Below are 16,746 nucleotides of genomic sequence, written 5' to 3'. Positions count from 1 at the left end.
GGGCTTGGCTGATATGAAAGTCGCAAGGATTAATCTCTGTGCTGGAGATTAGTGATGCTTCTGCTTCATAGATAAGGGCACAGAGCAATTTATGCAGCTCAAATTGGGTACAAGGAGTCAACTGTCAGTGCTTGATTTGCTGCTTGACAGCTCCTGAGCCCCAGCTTGCGCTTTGAGCTCCTTAGAGAAGGACCTCAGGAGACTGGAAGCTGTAGCTCTGCAGCCATTCCAGAAACAGAGGGCATGGGGAGCTGAAGGAACTGCTGTTGGAGGAATGCATCTGTCAGCTTTTAATTAAGCAAATTGCCTATGAGGTGTTGCAGGCATCTGAGACAGCTGTTGATATTACATCAATGTGATGAGGGGGTTGCTGCAGAGCCACGCCAGGCTCAGCATTCATCAGCAAGCAGCTGAGATGGGCTGTGGCCTGACTCAGGTTGCATCCAAGAGGTGAAGAAGAGAGTTTTCAAGTTCAAACCATTTGACTGTCAGTGCCCTTGGATTGCTCAGGAAAATGACCAGGGGGATGGAGCACCTCTGCTACGAGGCCAGGCTGAGGGAGCTGGGGGTGTTCAGCCTGGAGAAGAGAAGGCTCCAGGGAGACCTAATAGCAGTACCTGGAAGGGGGCCTACAAGGATGGAGAGAGACTGTTTGCAAAGGCCTGCAGTGATAGGACAGGGGCAATGGATTCAGACTGGAGCAGAGCAGATTTAGATTGGATGTGAGGAACAAGTTCTGCACCATGAGGGTGGTGGAACACTGCAACAGGTTGCCCAGGGAGGTGGTTGGGGCCACATCCCTGGATATATTCAAGGTGAGGCTGGACAGGGCTTTGGGCAACCTGATCTAGCTGGGGATGTCCCTGCTGAGTGCACAGGGGGTTGGACTGGATGCCCTTTGGAGGTCCCTTCCAACCCAGACCATTCTGTGATTGTATAATAAGTGACCATGCCCTAATAAAATCTATTTCATGCAAATCAAACCAAATACATCCAGCTGTGATTACAGCTGTGGCTGATGGCAAGAGTTCTCCTGGTGGAGATGGAGGTCTGATGTTCACTGGGGAACTGACATCTCCCTCTCTGGCCAGTAGGAGCAGGGAGGTCATTCTGCCCCTGTACTCAGCACTGGTTAGGCCACACCTTGAGTGCTGTGTCCAGATCTGGGCCTCTCGATTCAAGAAAGATGTTGAGATGGTGGAATATGTCCAGAGAAGGGCAACAAAGCTGGGGAGGGGTCTGGAGCACAGCCCTATGAGGAGAGGCTGAGGGAGCTGGGGTTGCTTAGCCTGGAGAAGAGGAGGCTCAGGGGAGACCTTATTGCTCTCTACAACTACCTGAAGGGAGGTCGTGGCCAGGTGAGGGTTGGTCTTTTCTCCCAGGCAACCAGCAGCAGAACAAGAGGACACAGTCTCAAGCTGCACCAGGGGAGGTTTAGGCTGGATGTTAGGAAGAAATTCTTCCCAGAAAGAGAGATTGGCCATGGGAATGTGCTGCCCAGGGAGGTGGTGGAGTCACCATCCCTGGAAGCATTTAAAAAGAGCCTGGATGAGGCACTTGGTGCCATGGTTTAGTTGGTGAGATGGTGTTGGGCGATAGGTTGGACTGGATGATCTCAAAGGGCTTTTCCAACCTGCTTAATCCTGTATTCTGCCTCCTGACAGGGACTACAGCATGGCCAACCTGAGTGTGAATCTGTACACTGTGAACGAGCCCTGGCTGTTCTCCATCCTGTGGTGTGCTGGTGTCCAGTCAGTCACCTCCGACAGCTCCCACGTCCTACGCAAGGTGCCTTTGCCCATCTGGCTAATGGTAAGCCTGGCAGAGTGTGGGAAGCCTGGCAGAGTGTGGGAAGCCTGGCAGAGTGTGGTAGCTTTAGGCTGTACCTTTCAAATGCTGCACAGATCTGGAACAGAAAGTAGGAGAACGTAGCCAGATCAGCACTGGGTGGAAAAGGGAAAACAAGGATAGTTCTGAGCAATCCCTGTGGAGAGATGTCTACCATAAGAATTAGTTTGGTAAACTTCCTGTCTCTCTTTTGGCTTCCTCCCTCTGGGAGATACTAACTTTGTGCTCCTGCTTGACCTTGGCTGCATTGTTTTGGCTAAGTTCTAACAGCTCTCTGCTCTTTTCTCTTGTCCCTCTGTGTCCAGGAGGGTAAGGAGGGGGGCAGGGAGTGGGAAGCTATTAGCAGCTCCCCTGGTTTCTGGTCAGGGGGTTCCTTGTGCTGTTTATTAATTGTAAAAACCTGTGATTGTTGTAAATGCTTCCTCTTGTTCTGGTGCTGGTTGCCTGGGAGAAGAGACCAACCTCTGCCTGTCCACAACCTCCCTTAAGGTAGTTGAAGAGAGCAGTAAGGTCTCCCCTGAGACTTCTCTTCTCCAGGCTAAGCAACCCCACCTCCCTCAGCCTCTCCTCATAGGGCTTGTGTTCATTTGCTTCCAAGTGGGCTGGGCTGGCAAAGTTAATGTTGGGGGGAATTTTCGACCCACCACACAGTGAGGGAGCTGTGGGTGCTGCTCAGCACCTGTGTGAAGACGAGCCACAAGTGTGCTCAGGTGGCCAAGAAGGCCACCAGCATCCTGACAATAGTGTGGCCAGCAGGACCAGGGAAGTGATCTTACCCCTGTACTCAGCACTGGTGAGGCTGCACCTCAAGCACTGTGTTCAGTTTTGGGCCTCTCACTCCAAGAAGGACATTGAGGTGCTGGAGTGGGTTCAGAGAAGGGCAACAAGGCTGGTGTGGGGTCTGGAAATCAAGTCCTCTGAGGAGCAGATGACACCAAGCTGGGAGCAGGTGTCGATCTGTAAGAAGGTAGGAGGGCTCTGCAGAGGGACCTTGCCAGGCTGGGCAGATGGGCAGAGTCCAAGGGCAGGAGATTGAACACATCCAAGTGCCAGGTGCTGCACATTGGCCACAGCAACCCCAGGCAGTGCTACAGGCTGGGGTCAGAGTGGCTGGAGAGGAGCCAGGCAGAGAGGGACCTAGGGGTGCTGGTTCTTTCCCATGAGGGTGGTGAGACACTGGCACAGGTTGCCCAGGGAAGTGGTGGAAGCCTCATGCCTGGAGGTTTTGAAGGCCAGGCTGGATGTGGCTGTGAGCAACCTGCTCTGGTGTGAGGTGTCCCTGCCCAGGGGGGTTGGCACTGGATGATTCTTGAGGTCCCTTCCAACCCTAACAGTTCTGTGATTCCAAGAGGATGCAGTGGAAAGGTGTAGAGGTAGCTGTTGATTGCTGCAGCCATGTGGCTAATGGGTTTCTCCAAGAAGTGTTGGTTGGGTTCAACCTGCTATTAGGATTGAGAGGTCTCCCTCTCTGTATGACAGAAACATTCAAGCTGAACTGCTGGGAGACCTTCTCACTCTTCAGCAACTCCCTGAAGGGAGGTTGTAAGGAGGTGGGGGTTGATCTCTTCTCCCAGGTAACAGGGGATAGGAGAAGAAATGGCCTCAAATTGTACTAAAAGTGGTTTAGGTTGGATATTAGGAAAAATGTCTTCCCCAAAAGGGTTGTCAAGGCCTGGAACAGGCTGCCAAGAGAAGTGGTGGAGTCCTCGTCCCTGGGGAAATTTGAAAGCTGTGTAGATGTGGTGCTGAGGGACAGGGTTTAGTGGCCACCTGGCAGTCTTGAGTTATGGTTAAGCTTGATGATCTGAAAGCTCTCTTCCAACCAAATCTGTTCTATGATTCCATGAATCTACTGCCTAGGTGGGTGACAATCTATGCATGATGTCCTTAGCCTCAGCTTAACCTCCTGCTTCTGCCTGACTACACAAATTCTCCACTGAAGCTGGAGAACTGGAAATGGCTTTATAAAGATTGGGTCAGTTGGCAGAAGAGATTATCCTCATCTGAACTGTGCTGCTGCAGACATCTGTCCCCCACTACAGATGGCAGGGCTTGTGTGCATGTCACTGGCAGCCTTGTGTTCCAAAAAGCCTCTTTGTTGGTGCTTGCAGCCCTCCTTCAACAGCTTCTCCATCTGCTGGGCTCCCACCTCAGCCCTTTGCTGCAAATCCATGCTCCTGTATCGCCAGCAGCATTCAGACCTCTGCATTTCCTGCTTATGGAAATGCCTGAGTGGTGTGATCTAAGCAACTGCACCATCAGCCTGGAGAGGAGAAGGCTCTGGGGTGACCTTATCTGTGGCCTTTCTGTACTTAGAAGGGGGCAAAGTGCTGAGTCCTGCACTTGGGTCACACCAACCCCAAGCCATGCTACAGGCTTGGGGTAGAGTGGCTGAAAAGCTGCCCAGCAGATGAGGACCTGGGGGTGCTGGTTGACAGTTGTCTGAACATCAGCCATGGTGTGCTCAGGTGGCCAAGGAGGTCAAGAACATCCTGGCTTGGGTCAGGAATAGTGTGACCAGTAGGACCAGGGCAGTGGTTGTCCTCCTGTACTCAGCTCTGGTGAGGCCACACCTCGAATCCTGGGCTCAGTTTTGGGTCCCTCACTGCAAGAAGGACATTGAGGTGCTCAAGTGTGTCTGGAGAAGGACAACAAAGCTGGGGAAGGGTCTAGAGCAAGATACTTGTGAGGAGTGGCTGAGGGACCTGGGGTTGTTTAGTCTGGAGAAGAGGAGGCTGAGGTAAGACCTTCATGCACTCTGTGACTCCCTGAAAGGATGTTGGAGGGAGGTGGGGGTTGGCCTCTCTGTGGTTGTTCAAAGCAGAAGGTTCAAGGTCTGCTTCTGTTTTGGTTTATTTTACTTTATTGTGTCTTCCAGCCTCCAGATGAGTACCACCTAATCTGGATCACCTCTGATCTCATTTCATTTATCATCATTGTAGGAGTTTTTATATTCCAGAAGTAAGTAGCATGGTTACTGCTCAGCTCTCTTTTGGCTTCTTGTGGGGTGTGTGTGTGGCTTGATTTTTGTTGCTGCTGTTGTTGTTCAGAGCATGGGGTAGGGATGGGAGAGAGGAGTGTGATGCTCCTCAGGCACTTGGAGTGCAACAGCAGGGCAGCTCCAAAGACTGCAAACAATAATCCAGCTTCTGAGAGGTGACTTTGAGTTGGATCCAGCCACCAGTTTTGGACTGAATCTCAAATCAGGAGCAGTAGATGCCTTGTTCTGCCCATGAATGCGTGTGGGAGAGAAACTGGAAATGCTTGAGGGAAATGGACCTTGAGAAAGGGATGAAAATGCTTCCAAAGAACAAAAGGAGATGTTTGGAGGTTCCACTATCATAGCCTTTGTCAAGGATTAGGGCTGGGCTGGCCACTAAATGAGGGACAGATGTTCTCTGTGAATGGCTCTGCTTTCCCAAAGGGAAGAGAAAGGGAATAAAGGAGAGAGGTTGATGGGTTAGGAAAGAAACTAAACCAGCTGGGATGGAAATAAGAACATTGAAAGGAAACAGACACAAATAGATCCAAACCAGTATCAAACCCAACCCCTGATGGCAGTGATGTCACCATCATCACTGATGCTGTGGGCAGGCACTGGAGAAATCCCAGACTGGACTCAGTGGCAAATGGGAATTGGATTCAGGAGCTGGATCTCAGAACTGGATTCAGGAATACATGGATTGGGATTGAAGGCACAATGGACAGAGTCATGCTTGGGGGCTGGCTGTTAAGAAGAGGCTTTACCCTGGTGATCCCTCAGCTTGATCCTGAAGATGACATCCATGGGATGGAATCCCTTGTTGGTCAGCTTAGGGCCACCTGTCCACTCTGCTCATCCACACAGATGCCACCTCTGACTTACTGCACCCCAATGTGACACACAAGATATGGCAGTGTCCTTGGGTCTGCACAGGAGCAAGTCTCAGCAAGAGCCTTTCTGCAGCCCAACCCTTGGCAGTAGCTCTCCCTGTCAGCTTCTCACCGCTACGAGCAGCTCTTGGCTGTGCAAACCTGCCCTCAACTTCAGAAAATGCCCTCCCTGAGCAGAGCCTGAGCTGAGAAGCCAAATCCCTGAGCAGAATTGGTTCTGTTCTAGCTCAAACCAGGACAGCCTTCAAAAAGAACACTCCAGGGGCTTCTCAGATCCATTTGTTCCCATTTTGGATGAAGAAACAGAAATGCTGTGATTTAGCAAATCAGATCAGTTACTTAGTTTGGTGCCTAGAGAAAGTGTCTTCTCCCATTTTTCCAGGGAAGAGGAGGAGCAAGGTTTTGAGGAGGGCACAGCAGGAGCCTCACTGTTAGCCACACTCCCTGAAAATACATGTGGAGCAGAGAAGTTAAGACTGATATCAGTCAGGAGGAAGCAAATCACCTTCCTAACAGCAGAGCTAGATGAACTGCCCTCCTCTTGATTATCATACAATCACAGAATCAACCAGGTTGGAAAGGACCTCAGAGATCATCAAGTCCAACCTATTGCCTAATACCTAACACCTCCTGACAACTAAGCCATGGCTCCAAGTGCCACATCCAGTCCTTTCTTGAACACCTCCAGGGATGGTGACTCCACCACCTCCCTGGGCAGCACATCCCAATAGGCCAATTACTCTTTCTGGGAGGAACTTTCTCCTCACCTCCAGCCTAAACTTCCCCTGGCACAGCTTGAGACTGTGTCCTCTTGTTCTGGTGCTGGTTGCTAGAGAGAAGAGACCAACCCCCTCCTGGCTACAACCTCCTTTCAGGAAGCTGTAGAGAGCAATAAGGTCTCCCTTGAGCCTTCTCTTCTCCAGGTTTGACAACCCCATCTCCCTCAGCCTCCCCTCATGGGGCTTATAAAGGAGGAGAGCAGGGTGTCCTCCTGCTGATGTGCCTTTCCTCCCAGGAGCCATTTTAGCTGTCAGTGGTGACAGTGTGATGAGCCTCGTTGGGCACAAGGATGAGCTGAGAGAGTTGTGCTCCCTCCAGGGAAAATGTGTCATCCTGCATGAAATGGCAACCCCCCTTCCCTCCCCTCTATAATCTCATCTGCCTTGACATGCACAAATGACTCTCTTGGAGACATCAGGGGACCTACACTTTCCTTTCTTCTTGAGATCTGAAATGCCTTTGTCTTAGCATCAGCAACTGAATTGGCTTCAGTCCTCCTGAGCCAGCGATTTTGCTGCTGTGCTCTCCCAGATCATCTGCTTGCATGAGCACAGTGTCACAGAACTCTCAGGGTTGGAAGGCACCTCAAGGATCACCTAGTTCCAAAGCCCCTGCCGTGGGCAGGGACACCTCACACTACATCAGGTTGCCCAGAGCCACATTCAGCCTGGCCTTAAAAACCCCCAGGGATGAAGCTTCCTCCCTGGGCAGCCTGTGCCAGTCTCTCACCACCCTCATGGGGAAGAACTTCTTCCTAATGTCCAAATCTTCCCTCCTCTAACTTGGATCCATTCCCCATAGTGCTATCACTTGCTGACACCCTAAAAGGTCCCTCTCCAGCTTTCTTCAGATACTGGAAGACCACATAAGGTCTCCTCAGAGCCTTCTCTTTCCCAAACTGAACAGCCCCAACTCTCTCAGCCTGTTCTCATAGGGGAGGAGCTCCAGCCCTCTGCTCATCCTCATGGCCTTTCTCTTGACACATTCCAGCATCTAGGGGCATCATTACCCAAGTGTTTTTGCCATCTTACTGTAGCCTGTTGCTCCTGCCAGCACTACCACAGAATGGTAGAGGTTGGGAGGCACCTCTGGAGATCATCCTGTCCAACCCCCCTGCTAAAGCAGGGTCATCCACAGCAGCTTGCCCAGGATTGTGTCCAAGAAAGTCTGGAATCTCTCCAGAGAAGGAGACTTCATAACCTCCCTGGGCAGGCTGCTCCAGTGCTCCATCACCCTCAAACTGAGCTGTTGTGACTTTGACATTAAGCCACATGTTGGATCTGTTTGTGCTGGTGTCTGAATTCATAACTTGCACAGTCCCACTCTGGTAGACCCAGCCCAGCAGGTCCCCAGTTCCAGCAAGGGATAATGGAGTGAGCAGCAGAACAGAACAGAATTAAGCAGGTTGGAAAAGACCTTTGAGATCATCCAGTCCAACCTATCACCCAGCACCATCTCATCAACTAATCCATGGCACCAAGTGCCTCATCCAGGCTCTTTTTAAACACCTCCAGTGATGGTGACTCCACCACCTCCCTGGGCAGCACATTCCCATGGCCAATCTCTCTTTCTGGGAAGAATTTCCTCTTAACATCTAGCCTAAACCTCCCAGCAGATTCAAACCTCCCCTCTCAGAGCAGGTTTTCCAGCAGCTAATTAAACCACTGATCAAGAGGAGATGAACAGTCTTCTGAGAAGTCTTCTGATCTGAGTTGTGGCTGACTGAACCTCTCCTCTGGAAGGTCATTATGGCTGCATTGTCTGGAAGCTTCTTCCACTCCCTCAAATCCATCAGTTGGTTTGGTTAAGAGACCTTCTTACTCTTTAGATCCTGCATTTCTCTGTCAGATACAGAAACACAAGGAGTCTGGCAGCAGAAACTGACCTCTTCCAGCTCTGGAGCCCTCAGTATAGGAAGGACATGGAGCTGATGGAGCAGGTCCAGAGAAGGGCCAAGATGATGATCATGTGGTTGGAGCAGCTCTGCTATGAGGACAGACTGAGGGAGCTGGGGGTGTTCAGCCTGGAGAAGAGAAGGCTCCAGGGAGACCTAATAGCAACTTCCAGTACCTGAAGGGGGCTTCAGGAAGGATGGAGAGAGACTGTTCGCAAAGGCCTGCAGTGACAGGATGAGAAGCAATGGCTTCAAACTAGAGAAGAGCAGATTTAGATTGGATGTGAAGAACAGATTCTGCCCCATGAGGGTGGTGGAACACTGGAACAGGTTGCCCAGGGAGGTTGTTGGGGCCCCATCCCTGGAGATACTCAAGGTGAGGCTGGACAGGGCTCTGGGCAACCTGAGCTAGTTGAGGATGTCCCTGCTGAGTGCAGAGGGGGTTGGACTGGATGCCCTTTGCAGGTCCCTTCCAACCCAGACCATTCCATGATTCTCTCTGAAGAGCAGAACTTCAAGGCCAAGGGAATGAGATACTGCAGCCTGTTGCATCACCTCCCAAAGTCCATTTCAGAGGACTTTCCTGAATGAGAGCCAAGAGACTACAGCTGAAGGAACTAAACTGATTCAAGCTGCTGAATGCAGGATCCAAAGCAGAGTGAAATGGTGAATGTTTGGGAAGAGAACAGAATAGAATAAACCAGGTTGGAAGAGACCTTCAAGATCATCGTGTCCAACCCATCAACCAATCCAACACCACCTAAACAACTAACCCATGGCACCAAGCACCCCATCAAGTCTTCTCCTGAACACCTCCAACCATGGTGACTCCACCACCTCCCCAGGCAGCCCATTCCAATGGGCAATCACTCTCTCTGTATAGAACTTCCTCCTAACCTCCAGCCTAAACCTCCCCTGGCACAGCCTGAGACTGTGTCCTCTTGTTCTGGTGCTGGCTGCCTGGGAGAAGAGACCAAGATCCACCTGTCTACAACTTCCCTTCAGGTAGTTGTAGAGAGCAAAAAGGTCACCCCTGAGTCTCCTCCAGGCTAAGCAACCCCAACTCACTCAGTCTCTCCTCATAGGGTTTGTGTTCCAAACCCCTCCCCAACTCCTTTGAAGTCACAGCTGTGTGGACCTTGCTATAGCTGGACTCTTTCTCTCTGCACAGACTGAATTACTTCCGCTTTGAAAGAGTAGAAGTAGGGCAAGAAGGAGGAAAACCTCATTGCAGGGTTTCTCTTCTACCCTCAGGCCAAGTGTGATACAGGTGAGAGGAGCTGGAAACTGCCACCAGCTTCCTCCAGCCTGAAGCACCGAGCTCCCCGCCCAGCTTCATGGAAAGGCCAATTGCTCAGAGCGGTCTAGCCATGGGCAGGGTAAGACCAGAGGTCTGCTTTTGGATCTCTCCCTTGGGACAGCTCAACCCCAAGGCAGTACAGGGAGGAAGGCAGCAGTCAAGTCCCAGCAGTTGGACTTTCTGCAGCAGAGGGCTTGCTCTGCCAAAAGCCTGGTGCAGGAGACAGCCATTCCCCTCCCACTCCAGTTTCTCCACCACATGAAAGGCTGACAAGTTGAGGATGAAGATCACGGCAGCATTGCCCAGCTGCTGCCTGCTGGTGGGGTTCAGCTCCAGGAAGTGGGGCTTGGCATTTGGCCTTCAGTGGCATGCTTTGGGGCTTTTTGGCTTATTTGTGGGTTGGGGGGGGGGGGGGGTGTTGTTTGTATCCAAGATGTTGGGGGGTTTTTGGGGGGGAGTTGGCAAACCAGAGTTGCTTCCTTTGTGCAAGGATGAGAGGGGGGTGGGTGGGAACAGAGGTGCTCTTCTTCTCTCCTGTGCATGCCTTGTCTCCTCTGTAGCCGTGGGTAGGAGTTGCTCCTCCTGCTCTTCTCCAGCCCTGCTGACAGCATCGTGGCAGCCTCTCCAGCGGGGGAAAAGACCAACTGGGATGACTTCTAACTGATCTCTTGTTGCCTCTTTGCCTTGTTTATTTTCTTACTTGCTCTGACTGTTGTGCATGTTCCTCCTCTTTCTCTCTCTGCTGCATTCTGGCATCTCACAGCTATCACATGATCAGGTAATTCTGGTGCTTTCCTCCTCTTTCTCTTTTATTTATTCAGTTGGTATTTTTTTTTCATTCAACCTTCCTTTCTTGCTCTCTCTCTCTCTCTCTTTCTTTCTTCCTCTCTGCTATGGCTTCACTGCAGATGGACAGGGCAGGATGCAGCTTCTCATGATGCTTTCAAACATCAGGCTTCACAGGGCAGGGGGAGACCATGAGGCTCTGAACATTGCATAGTCCATAGTCATAAGCACCACGGGAGCCTGATGCTGAAGCTGGTAGATGTTTGGAAGGCAATCTGCCCACCTGTCCCAGTGGGCCAAGTCTCTGCCTTTTGAAACAGCCCTCTTCTGAGGTCCTGTAGCATGTTGTCATGGGGAAATTCCCAGTGGATGTAATGCTTCCTCCATGGAAATAACCCCATCCAAAATATCCCTTCTTTCTTCTGTTTGTTTGGTTTTGGGGGTTTCTTTTGAGACCAAACTCTCCCAATCTGGCCAGTTCCAAAGGAAATGAGGTAGCCCTGGGAAGGAATTCTAAAGTCTAAGAGCTGGAAAGCTTTGGCTCATCAGTCAGAGCTTGGGAATCTTGCAGGACTCTCTTCCTGTGCAGCGCAGTGTGGAAACAACTAGCTCTGCACCAGGGAAGAGAATGAGCCTGGGATGCTGGATTGGAAGTGCCATCAATTGGAAACTCAGCTTTCTCCTTGTTTGGGCTGTTTCCTCACCAGTCATTCTCATCCCCTTGGAGGGGAGTGTTCTCACTTGTCTGCAGTAAAGCCTTGGACCACACTCCTCAGGCCTTACCTCCTCCATCCCTTCTGCTGTGTGCCACAGGGTGGTGTCTCTGAGGACTTGGCTACTCCCTCTCTGTGCTTATCTGCCCCTCTCCCTCTGCCCACCCACTGCCTTCTGGGGGTCAGGGTTGGCCACCTGCAAGTGTTGCCTGCTCCTCAGGGTACCTTGGATTTGCAGCATTCCATCCTCACAACATCTCCCCAGAGCAGCACCTGGCTACGGGGCCAGGCTGTGCCCTGCTTACAGGTGCAGGGAGGTTGGGTGCTCTCCCCTCCTTGCCTTCCTCTCTCTCCTTGGCTTGTGGCTAAGGAGAAGACAGGCATGGAGGAGCTGGGTAGGCTTCAGGCAAGAGCAGTGGCAGGATGGGGACGCTGGTTGTGGCTGGCTTGGCTCTTTGCTCGCTCCATCTCCTCACCTCAGCGCCAACCAACCCCCTTGGCTCCTCCACCTCGCTCCTCTCCCACCCCTTCCCCTTGCCATTTAGCCATCTCCCCACCAAACCCAGGGGTCCAGAGGTGGCCCTAACACGGTGTATGCTGTCTCTGTGTTGTTGTCCCAGTATCTTTTAGTCTGTTCCCACCCTGTGTCCGTCTGGTCTGCTTTGATGCCAACCTCCCAGAGCAAGAGCTACCTGCTGTCTGTCTGGCCCTTTTGCACGCCGCTGTCCTAAACGTGGCCCATCACACCAGAGCCCAAGGGGGTAGGAGAGGTGCTCTTTTCTCTTAAGCTTTCTGGAGACCCAAGAGGCTGCTTGAGCACAGCAGAAAGTGTTTTGCACGGTGGTGGAGCGGAGTTGCGTTGTGGTGGCTCTCCTAAGAGGGTAGCCCTGAAAACCCGGGGGTCACCCTCTCCTGGTTTGGTCGATCACAGGATGGTAGAGGTTGGAAGGGACCTCTGGAGATCATCAAGTCCAACCCCCCCTGCCAGAGCAGGAGCATAGAATCTGGTGCAGGTCTCACAGGAGCACAACCAGATGGGTTTTGAAAGTCTCCAGAGCAGACTCCACAGCCTCGCTGGGCAGCCTGCTCCAGGGCTCTGTGACCCTCACAGTACCCCTGTGAGGAGTCATTGACCTCTTGTGTGTATGCAGCCATGCTGGGTCTGACCACAGCCACCAGGCGAGATGGGGAGCAGAGAGCAAGTGGCCATTCCTCTTGGCAGGAGGAGTAAAGTCCTTGGTCCCTGCAAACCCTTGAGGCTTGGCTGCCTGTGCCTCAAAATAACCCTTGCCCTCCATGGGATGTTGAGGACCTATGAGCTGGAGATCATCATGGATGAAGCTCGGAGCAACCTGGGCTAGTGGGAGGTGTCCCTGTCCAGGGCAGGGAAATTGGAACTGGATGATCTTTAAGACCCTTTCCACCTCAAGCCATTCTATGGCTTTTGGCCATGCAACCAAAGCTGATGTTGATAATTCTGATGGTGTCAGAGAGAAGACTTCTTGCAGCAATGTGTTTTGGTTCTGGTTAGAGTTTAAGGAGAACTCTTCTCCTGTATGGTCCTCTGCACTTGCAACCACTTTGACCTTAGTGGGATCTGCCTGTATGGGACAAAAAACAACTGGTCAGAAGGGCTCAGCTTAGATGATGATGATAGAAAGCTTTTTATACTTGAATGTCTTCACCTCCTTGTCCTTCCTCTGTGTTGCTTCTCTCCATGGGTCTGTGAGTTGTGTTGTATTGCCATCCTACCCCTTCTTCCTTGGAACAGAGCCATACCTTCAGCCATACCCTACTCAAAGCCTGATGATGCAGTGTCACCCACTGGGATTTGGGAAGGGGATGGAAATGCCACAAAATCAGCACCAGCTCTTTTGTGGGGGTTGCTTTGTAGACCCCGGCTGCAGATGTGTGGGTCCTTTGCTTCCAGAGGCTGGGAAGGGGGGGTTAGAAGTGTAAGAGAAGGTGGTTGCCACCCTAAAGCCGATGAAAATGCCACCCAACAACGAAAATATTTCTGCAGAAAGGGAAAAAAAGTTGACAGAAATGACCTTTTCTGGCGTGGAAGAGCCACTAGGTGGTGCCAGAAGATCAGAAACTCCATAAGCCACCCCCAGTCCCTGCTGTTCCTCCACCAAATGGCTTTACAGCCTCCCTGGTTCCAGCAGGGACAAGGGGATTTGCTTTGAAAGCCTTTTCTCCATGGTCAGGAGGTAGGATGATGGCCACGAAAATGCTCAGGGGGTTGGAGCAGCTCTGCTCTGAGACCAGGCCGAGGGAGCTGGGGGTGTTCAGCCTGGAGAAGAGAAGACCTGGAGAAGAAAGACCTAATAGCAGACTTCCAGTACCTGAAGGGGGCTACAAGAAGGCTGGAGAGAGACTGCTTGCAAAGGCCTGAAGTGACAGGAGGAGGGGTAATGGCTTCAAACTAGAGAAGTGCAGATTTAGACTGGATGTGAGGAACAAGTTCTGCACCATGAGGGTGGTGGAACACTGGAACAGGTTGCCCAGGGAGGTGGTTGAGGTCCCATCCCTGGAGATAGTCAAGGTGAGGCTGGACAGGGCTCTGGGCAACCTGAGCTAGTTGAGGATGTCTCTGCTGAGTGCAGAGGGGGTTGGACTGGATGCCCTTTGCAGGTCCCTTCCAACCCAGACCATTCCATGATTCTATGAATCAGTGGTGTGGGGGCTGTGGAAGCCTAATTTCAAGCAGCATCCCTTTGCAGTGGAGTCTTGCTTTTGCCTGAGGCCACCAAGTCCTGTTTCCCCCTCTTTCAGCACCACTTTCAGGCCCAGTGCTACCATCTCTGCAGCTGAAGGTCTGCCACATAGAATCACAGAATTGTCAGGGTTGGAAGGGACCTCAAGGACCAGCCAGTTCCAACCCCCCTGCCATGGGCAGGGACACCTCACACTACAGCAGGTTGCTCAGAGCCACATCCAGCCTGGCCTTCAAAACCTCCAGGGATGAGGCTTCTACCAAAATCAGAATTCCCCTTGAACTTCTGTTGCTTAAGGCTGTGGTGGGTTATTGGTTGGACTTGGTCTTAAAGGTCTTTTCCAACCTAAATAATGGGATGATTACTAACACCAATGATTTCCTTTACATGAACTCCTTAATGAGGAGAAAAGGTTGGCTAATTTTGAATGGGGCCAAGTTCCCCTCAGCCTCATGGTGCTTGTGTGGTTGGAACTTCTGGTGTTCCACCAAGGCTGAAAAGGTGGAGGGGTTGAGTAGAAACATCTGGGTGAAGACCTGGGCTTTGAGGAGGAAAATCCTCTGGGAGAAGTCATATTCAGGGGAATCCTGTGTGACAGCTACCTGTGTGGGGACAGTGCCTTTGCTGCATCTCAGGTTTGAGACCTTAAATTGTCTTTGAGCCGCCTTCTGCCACAAGAGTGAGCGTGGCACTCAGTGAGGGAAAGCTTATGGCTCCTCTGCTTGCCTTGGTCTCTCCTTCTGTTCCCTCTTTCCAGCCCTAAGAGTACCAACAGCCTTACCTCCTTTGGGCACCTGAGTGCAAGGGGTTAGGGGCACCTGCTGCCCTTGGAGTCATTAGTGGAATTAGGATGCTCCAGGTGGTTCAGGGGGAGCTGTTTGTACCCCTCTGGGATAACATTCTCATCTCTCAACATCCTCCTACTGCGTGGGGCTGCATTAGAGGCAAGAGAGCGGAGGTGTGAGGGTCTCTGGGACTTGTTCTCCAAATAGTTGGTGGCCACTGGAACTGAGGATGCTCCCATGACCGGTGAGAGCAGCTTCTGATACCTCCCTCTTGCCTTGCAGGTGGCGCCTAGGAAGCATCAGGACCTACAACCCGGAGCAGATCATGCTCAGCGCTGCCGTCCGCCGCTCCAGCAGGGACGTCAAGATCATGAAGGAGAAGCTCATCTTCTCAGGTACAGAGGGGAGGCTGCTCAGTCACAGCTCCTTGCTTCATCACTCAGCTGTCACCCTGCTCTCTGCTGAGGGAGCAGGTGGTCTTCATGCAGCTGTCATTATCTGCTGGTGGGGCAGAGTGGCAGTTTGAGCTAGTCCCTGCCTGAAACGCTGATTGTAAATAGGAAGGTTCCAGAGGCTTTGAGTAAGGATATTGAGACTCTTGAAGGTGTCCAGAGAAGGGCAATGAGGCTGGGGAGAGGTCTGGAGCACAGCCCTGTGAGGAGAGGCTGAGGGAGCTGGGGTTGCTTAGCCTGGAGAAGCGGAGGCTCAGGGGAGACCTTATTGCTCTCTAGAACTACCTGAAGGAAGGTTGTAGCCAGGTGGGGGTTGGTCTCTTCTCTCTAGCAACCAGCACCAGAACAAGAGGACACAGTCTCAAGCTGTGCCAGGGGAAGTTCTTCACAGACAGAGAGATTGGCCATTGGAATGTGCTGCCCAGGGAGGTGGTGGAGTCACCGTCCCTGGAGGTGCTCAAGAGGGGATTGGATGTGGCACTTGGAGCCATGGTTTAGTAGTCATGAGGTGCTGGGTGACAGGTTGGACTCGCTGATCTCTGAGGTCTCTTCCAACCTTATTGATTCTATGATTCTAAGAGATCAATGATGTAGGGATTGGGCACAGAATGATAACAAGAGATAGCTTCATGTCATTCCCTTGGGGTGTTGATTCACAGAACCGCAGAAACATTCGGGCTGGAAAAGACCCTCAGCATCACCAAGTCCAACCCAGAACCCTACCCTACAAGGGTGCATGGGGCTAAGGTTTAGGGGGGATCCCCGCAGAGTGGGGTTCTGGCCTGGACTTGGCGATCCTGAGGGTCTTTCCCAGCCTGAACGTGGTTCTGCGCCTTGCGCCCCTGTGACCGTGTCCCTGCTTTTTCCTCCGCTCCCCAGAGATCAACAACGGCGTGGAGCCCCCGGACGAGCTGTCCCTCTGCTCCGAGAACGGCTACGCCAACGAGCTGGTGACCCCCCCGGAGCGGCGGGACGCCAGGCTGCGGATCAGCTGAGCGCCCGGGCTCCGACCCCGCCGTGCCAGCCCGGGCTCCGACCCCGCCGTGCCAGCCTCGGCTCCCGCCCTGCCCTCTGGCGCCCCCCAGCGTTGTGCTGCAGCAGTGCGAGCCGCGCTCCGCTGCTGACCGAGGGATGGGAACCTTTGAGGAACTGCTCCCTGGGCAGAGACCCCCTTCCCATACCCCATGGCTAGCTGCTCCACCTCCCTGGTTGCGAGGTTGGGGGGGTGGGGGGGGGGGTGTTTGTGGGTTTTTTTGTAAATATGTAGAAAAATCTGATTTTGGGGTTTTTTTTTTGGTTGTTGTTGTCTTTCTCTTTTTTTTTTTTTTGTGTGTAATATTTTGTTTTTCAGGGCATGAGTGGAAATACTGTGTTCATTAAACCCTCAACCTTCTGGCTGAAGTTACTGGAATCTTGCTGTGGCAACCCGAAGCCCCCTTGGTGGGGTTGGGGGGGGCGGTGGTGGAGAGGGTCCTGAGAAAGAAAACCACCCTTGGATGTGTCTCTCCTTTCTCCCCCTGCTCCACTCCTTCCCTTCCCTGGGGGCAGCGATTGTGTAGCTCAAACGTTGTGATGTTCTTGTGAAGTGTTGTTTT

General features: G+C 52.3%; 1 protein-coding gene across 2 annotated transcripts in view; it reads left to right on the top strand.

The window, feature by feature from the left end:
• GDPD5 (glycerophosphodiester phosphodiesterase domain containing 5) overlaps nucleotides 1-16,160 on the top strand; it is a 272,894-nt gene extending 256,734 nt beyond the window's left edge. Inside the window, exons 13-17 of one of the 2 annotated variants that reach the window (XM_054164478.1) lie at nucleotides 1,665-1,812; nucleotides 4,727-4,809; nucleotides 10,459-10,473; nucleotides 14,982-15,094; nucleotides 16,031-16,160. In XM_054164478.1, coding sequence (XP_054020453.1) covers nucleotides 1,665-1,812; nucleotides 4,727-4,809; nucleotides 10,459-10,473; nucleotides 14,982-15,094; nucleotides 16,031-16,146 — 475 coding nt within the window. In that variant the 3' untranslated portion in view covers nucleotides 16,147-16,160. The remainder of the gene's footprint in view (nucleotides 1-1,664; nucleotides 1,813-4,726; nucleotides 4,810-10,458; nucleotides 10,474-14,981; nucleotides 15,095-16,030) is intronic. The other variant, XM_054164479.1, reaches the window with a different exon arrangement.
• The last annotated feature ends 586 nt before the right edge of the window (nucleotides 16,161-16,746 follow it).

Source organism: Dryobates pubescens, chromosome 10, assembly GCF_014839835.1.
Source record: "Dryobates pubescens isolate bDryPub1 chromosome 10, bDryPub1.pri, whole genome shotgun sequence".
In the NCBI taxonomy this organism is placed as follows: Eukaryota; Metazoa; Chordata; class Aves; order Piciformes; family Picidae; genus Dryobates; species Dryobates pubescens.
Note: the sequence above shows the minus strand (reverse complement) of the source record. Positions and strands in the feature narration are given on the sequence as shown.